Consider the following 6,390-nt stretch of genomic DNA (forward strand, 5'->3'; position numbering starts at 1 on the left):
CCCGGAGGAGAGCGGCATCGAGCGGGCGACCAACTCTTTTGCCACCAAGGTCCGGCGCGCGAGGGCGCTCTCCGCCAAGACGCGCGCCGAACCTGCTCTCGAGCCTGCAATGGCGACGATCAGCGTCGCAAACTTCGCACCCGTGGCGCCCCCACCTGGGCTGCCACCGCTGCCCACTGCACGGGGAGGCGCGCCGCATAAACCGGATGAGCTGCCGGCGACACCGGAGCGTGGCTCCTCTGTGTACTCGCCGCGCTTCGCCGTCTGAGCGCCGGGCTTGAAATGTGCATTACGCGCGGCCCTCTCCCTGAGGGGGTTCGCGAGCCGACTTTAACAGCATAGCATGACCGTGAGAGCTTCAGCAGAGAGAGGAGGAGGGAGAGTGATGGCGTGTGTGGGTGTGGGTGCGTGTACGAGTTCCGCACCGTTATGTACTGTGCTCTGACCCCTCGTGTGCACTATCTCTGTAGAGCCGTGTATGGCGTGGGTGGGGCCCCACATACCGTGCGACGAGGGGGGGTTGGAGGGGGTCGGTGTAGAGGCGTGTGTGGTGTGGCGTGGTGCGTGACGTGCGGAGATTGGTGTTTCTCATTTTTATTCAAATGACCTGGAATGACACGACAGACGACTATTCCAGTGTGCACGCTGGAATACACAGAAACATGCACAGAGAGCTCTCAGGAGTGAAGGAGAGAGATGCATGACCATGAGAGATCGACAGCAGGCGCTGGAAGCTTTCAGTGGTACGTCAGTAGGAGGTGTCTCAGAGAGGAACGTTGGTGCATAGAGCCGTATGTGTCGGGCTCTCACGTCTCAGCGCACACGTCACGTGTGTGCCTCTACTCGTCGCGCGTTGGAGTCAGACGCTAGCTTCGGGAGGCAGCAGCCAGACGGCCACGGCGCCGCCGGTGCCCGGCGAGGCGACGAGCTCCGCACGCACGCCCGAAGCGGCGCGGTAGAGCCGGTCGGCCAGCGCAGGCACGCACTCGGCCGCCTCTCCGCCTCGCGCCGCAGCCTCGACGTCGGCGACGAGGACGCAGCGCGCGCCCGCGGCGTGCTGCGCCTCGGCCCAGCGCAGCGCCTCAAAGACGCCGCTCGCCGCCGCCGCCGCGTCCGCCCGCTCCGAGAGGTCTCTGTACGCGGCCGCGGCGGGGCGGAGGTGCGCGAGCCGCCTGCGGGAGAGTGGCGGCGGAGGAGGTCGGAAATGGCGGCCGCTCGGGCGGGGAGGGGGCGGGGGCCATCTCGGCCAGTCTCACCCCCCAAAGTCGAGCAGCACCGCCTCTATCTCCCTCTATCTCCCTCTATCTCCCCATGTCTCCCCATGTCTCCCCATATCTCACCCCCCAAAGTCGAGCAGCACCGCCTCTATCTCCCTCTATCTCCTTCTATCTCCCCATGTCTCCCCAGGTCTCCCCATATCTCACCCCCCAAAGTCGAGCAGCACCGCCTCGCCCAACGAGAGGGGCGCGCTGCCCGCGCCCGGGGGAGGGGCCGCCAGCAGCTGCGGGCCGCGCAGCAGGTAGGCGGGCAAGTCGGGCGAGTAGTGAGTCAGCAGCATGCCTGGCGAGACCATCCGCTCGACCGCCGCCCCGCCCGCCGCCGCGCCGCCGCCCCCCGCCGCCGCCTCGCTGCCGCTGCCGCTGCTGGCGGTGGCGGCGCCGCTGCCGCCGTCGTGCGGCGTTGGCTGGTGCGCCGGCTTCACCTTGAGGGTGAAGCGCTGCGCGGCGCCGCCCTGCTCCGCCGCGAGCCACCGCTCGAGGGAGGCCTACGAGGCGACGCGCAGAAGACGGCCTTGAGAGGGGAGTGGGGAGGGCCGAGCCGCCGCCGGCAGGAGCCTCGGGCACGCCGCCGCGGCGCAGCAGGACGAGCTCACCCGCCTGCGAGGCGCGAAGGGATCCATCACTCAATTAATCAATCAATTCGCTCACCCGCCTGCGAGGGTCTGGCCGCGAGCGTGAGCATTAATTAGTTAATCAATTAGTTAGGCGAGGGTCTGGCCGCGAGGGTGAGGGGCTGCCTTGCCGGTCGGTCGCGAGAGATGGGGGTTAGAGATGGGAGGGGAGGGAGGGGAGAGGTGAGGTGGTGGGGCCTGCAACGGTCTCAGGCTCAGGGCGAGGGCACGGCTGTGGTAAGACCGAGGTGTGGCATGCGGTGTGGTGGGGCCTGCAACGGTCTCAGGGTCAGGGCGAGGGCACGGCTGTGGTAAGACCGAGGTGTGGCATGCGGTGTGGTGGTGCCTGCTCGTCTCAGGGTCAGGGCGAGGGCACGGCTGTGGTAAGACCGAGGTGTGGCATGCGGTGTGGTGGTGCCTGCTCGTCTCAGGGTCAGGGCGAGGGCACGGCTGTGGTAAGACCGAGGTGTGGCATGCGGTGTGGTGGTGCCTGCTCGTCTATCTTGACGACGGTGCTCTCGATGCCTACGCCGCAGCAATCGGCGGGCGGCGCGTCGAGGACGAGGATGGGGTGGTGGGCGAGGTCGTCCATCACGTGCTGTGCGCGGGTCGGGCTCACGTGCCCGAACCGGTTCGCCGACGGCGCCGCCACCGGCACCGCAGCGCGCTGCAGCAGCTCGCGCGCCAGCGCGTGCTCCGGCACCCGCACGCCGACGTAGCCGCTGCCAGAGGTGACGGCGGAGGGGAGCTCGGGCACCGCGGGCGCGACCAGCGTGAGCGGCCCCGGCCAGAAGCTCGCGGTCAGTCGGCGCATCAGCTCCAGCCCGCCCGGCCCGAGCCGCACCAGAGCCTCGGCCGCGCCGGCGCTCGCCACGTGCACGATGAGGGGGTCGGAGCGAGGCCGCCCCTTGACCGTGAATATGCTCGCGACGGACGCCTCGTTGAAGGCGTCGGCGCCCAGCCCGTACACAGTCTCAGTCGGGAAGGCAACCAGCCGCCCACTGCGGAGAGCGCTCGCCGCCTCGTCGAGCGAGTCGATGAGCCGGCCGGGCCGCGGAGCCGTCGACGAAGCGGCCATCGCGCGAGGCGAGGGCGCGCGCAGGGCGGGCGCGAGTGAGCGGCTGCTCTGAGAGGATACAGCGAGGAGGCAAGTGGCTGAAAACGACGCCGTGCGCATTGGCCTGCGCGCGCACGATTTCTTTTTGTGAAATCTGGTAGTTGAGCACTTGAGCACTGGATAGGGTCGGTTCCGCATGGTACGGGACCCCTCGATCGTCTCGTAGTTTGATCAATAATGGTGAAACCCGCGGCGCCTCTGGGCGCTGCCCGGGGCGAGGGCAGTAGCGCCCCGCCCGGACTCGCTTCGCCGTTTTTGGCGAGCAAAGAACGAACGTCCAATATTTGACCGTCGGCGGTAAAAATTGTCGACCGGCCAATTGCTGAGACGCCCGTGTCACACTAGAAGCCGTCATCGCATTCGCCCTGGGACCCAGCGCTGACTTCTGACTGTCGTTGCGGTCTATCCCTTTCTCGACTGTCTGTCTGAGCTTGTGCGTCTTGGGTCCGTGGTTGTGTTTTTGTGTGAACGTATTTTCTTCTCAGGGCGGCTACGGCGGGGCCGGCGCCTGCAGCGGCGGCAGCCATCGCGCCGCGCGAAGGCGCCGGCCGAGGCAGCCCTTTCGCGGGCGCCGCCGCCGCGAGCTGCGCTCGGAGCTGCCGGATCTCCTCGAGCAGCGCAGCCTCCTTGCCGGCCGAGAGGGGCTCCTCGTGCGCCGCAGCGCCTGCAATGCCACGCTGCTTGTGCTGCTCGACGCCCATCTCGAGCGCTGCGTCCGGGACCCATTGGCCTGTGTTTACGCCAGCGCACCCACGTGAATCCGAGACGGTGATGGGAGGCGTCTCGGCGGTCTCAGACCCAGTGAGGTAGTGCGCCAGACTACCCCGGATCCTGCTGAACAAGCTCCTCTTGTAGCTCGATCGGTCACACCGCCATCGCCGTCGGGGAGAGGGGGGACGACACTGCTTCGGCAGGGTGCACCTCGATCATGTACCGTGTTTGTTATGACCCCCCCCAATGAACACACCAGTGAGGGAGGGCGAGACGATCCCCCACTCTAGGGCAGGGCGCGGAGGGGATCGCCTGGCTGGCGGTCTGCCCGAGGGACGAGCTCGAGCCGGGAGGCTTCTACCTCGACCGGCGGCCGCAGGCGAAGCACATGGCGGGCCCCTTCTTCAGCGAGGGCTCCTTCACCAAGAACTCGGAGGAGGAGGTGGGAGCGATGCTGCGCCTGCTCGACGGCCTCGCCGGCCTCGAGCCGCTCGGCGCGGTCGACGGGCTGTCTAGATGCTGATAGAGAAAAAGAAGGGCTGGACGGTGCGCAGGACATGCACCGGGCCCGGGTTTCTTAGCTCCGGCTGGCACCCAGGTCAGCCGGGCCGTAGAGTCAGTCGTCTTTTGGGTAAAAGGACTAAAATCGCTGGTTCGTTCACGCCCAAGTTGGTGTGTGTGATCATGTGTTTGCGGTCCCTTGTACTGTACTCTCCCTTGTACAGTACTCTCCCTTGTACGACAAGACATTGTTGATGCACAAGAGGGAAGAGCCCTAGGAAGAGCCCGTGGCCGTGCACAGCCGCGTGCTCTCTCTCTCGTCGAGAGGTGCCACTGCCGAGACTGGGCACCGCTGCCGCTGCGCGTGCCCGCGCGCGTGGCTCCGGCCTCCGCGCGTCGCTTCTCTATCTATCATACATCTCGACCTGCGCCCGAGTGGATCAGAGCAGCGCGATGCGGCGCTCCTCGCACACGGCCACCAGCTCAGTTTGCTGCTGCTTGTTAACCCACGACGAGCGACTGCACGCGAGGGGAGGTGCGATGAGCATTGGGCGGGGCAAGGGCGTGCGTGGGCAGGGTGGACGTCTCACCTTCAAGCTCGGGGCAGCCCCCTCCTTGAGGGCGGCGGCCAGCGCCTTGCAGCCCTCGTCCCCAATCCGGTTGCAGTCGCGGAGAACGAGCGTCTCGAGCCGCGGCGCTGCCCCCTCTTTGCCGAGGGCGGCGGCCAGCGCCTTGCGCGTTGTGCTTGTACCCTCTTCGGACCCGATGCTTCACTCATGCTTCGGTGTGAATCACGCCCGCTGTGAACGGAGTTGCTCTTTGAGACCAAGTGCGCTAAATAGAGCATAAAAATACCTTTCAGACGGTACCTTTCTGTCCTCCAGAGTCGAAGAACTCGTCCGGTGGCTGGCCGCCAAAGTGCTGGAGGCGCACACTGGTGAGCGCGGAGCACACTGAGGGAGCTGTCCTCGGCGCAGCCGATCGGCTCCCGCGGCCTGGATGGTGGCAGTGGCACTCTCTGAGGCTCCCTGATTTTTTCTGGTATTTGTTGAGCACTCTCTGGTCACCTTCGCCGGGCGAGCCTGGCTCTCGCTGCACAGCGGCGCGACCCGCGGTGAGGCTGCCGATCGTCGAACTGGGCTTAGCTCTCAGTCAAGATATTGTGCATATGGTCGGTCTCTACAATATCTTGACTGAGCACCACCGATGAATCGGCAGCAGGGAGACAGGAAGGCTCGCTGTGTGAGTCGGCCACGCAGAGGTTCGGAACCTGGGTCTGAAGAGGGTTACTCTCTCTCTCGCCCCTATTTTTAGAAGAGAACGTCTGTGGGTCAGCTCACATGTCTTGTCACAATGAGTGAGTGGGGTGGAGCCGAGGGTGCGCCACGAAAAAATGAAAGCCGTTTGTACCGCGTCCTCGCCGCCACCACACCGCGTCTCTCATAAATAAATAAATACAACGGACATCCCAAGCTAGGGCTGGGTCGAGGACAGACACGTCCCCACCTTTGCAGGATTTTGCAAAAGCGAGGGGGGAGGGCGCATCGCCGCGCGGAGAGGGCTGGGCACAGGGCACAGGGGATCTCTCTCGCATACTTTCTCGCATAGGATACGCACTCGGCGGCACGAGGGCAAGGCTGGGCGTCCTATGTTTGTGCTCCCCCCCGGACCCCTCGCTCTCGGGCACTAACCATCTGACCACTCATCGACGGGGCTTGGCGAGCGGCCGCGCTGCGGGGCAGGGCTGGTGAGAATGGGCTCTGGCCACTCGCCCGTGCGGTTGTAACCCCGCATCTGTCGGACAGAGGCCTCGACCGCCCCTCGCGGCAAGCTCTCGAGCATCTCGAGCAGCTCGCCCGCCGCCATCGCCGCCTCGAACTGCTCCCTCATGCCGAGCGCGCCGCATACCCTGCGGACCGCCTCCTGCTGCACCTCGTCCGGCGTATCGGTTTCATAGCCGGACGAGTCAGCGGAGGCGGCCCGCTTGGCGGGCGGAGAGTCGGGCGACGGCGAGCGCGACTGGCGCGAGGGCCCGCTGCCGCGCGCGGACAGCGCGTTCTTGTCAACGAGACGGGGTCCAGCATCGGCACGGCCCCTGGCACCGCGGCCCTTGCCGCGCTGCTGCTGCCCACGCTTCCTGCCCGGGTTAGGGACAGTGAAGGAGCAGCCG

The 6,390-nt window shown here is 66.3% G+C and overlaps 2 protein-coding genes across 2 annotated transcripts; one reads left to right on the forward strand and one right to left on the reverse strand.

The window, feature by feature from the left end:
• Positions 1-598: 598 nt before the first annotated feature.
• EMIHUDRAFT_425634 (hypothetical protein) lies at positions 599-3,059 on the reverse strand. Its single transcript, XM_005787053.1, has 5 exons — positions 2,382-3,059; positions 1,836-1,877; positions 1,703-1,765; positions 1,425-1,576; positions 599-1,172 (listed from the first exon to the last, which is right to left on the reverse strand). The coding sequence occupies exons 1-5, from the start codon at positions 2,967-2,969 to the stop codon at positions 860-862; spliced, it is 1,158 nt and encodes a 385-aa protein (XP_005787110.1). The 5' UTR covers positions 2,970-3,059; the 3' UTR covers positions 599-859.
• An 877-nt stretch (positions 3,060-3,936) lies between these two features.
• Positions 3,937-4,242, forward strand: EMIHUDRAFT_252840 (hypothetical protein; the record flags this gene model as incomplete). The annotated part of the gene is made up of 2 exons (XM_005787054.1): positions 3,937-3,943; positions 4,010-4,242. 2 exons carry the CDS (start codon positions 3,937-3,939, stop codon positions 4,240-4,242), a joined length of 240 nt encoding a protein of 79 aa, XP_005787111.1.
• Between the last annotated feature and the right edge of the window lie 2,148 nt (positions 4,243-6,390).

This window comes from Emiliania huxleyi (assembly GCF_000372725.1).
Source record: "Emiliania huxleyi CCMP1516 chromosome Unknown EMIHUscaffold_1469, whole genome shotgun sequence".
NCBI lineage: Eukaryota > Haptophyta > Isochrysidales > Noelaerhabdaceae > Emiliania > Emiliania huxleyi.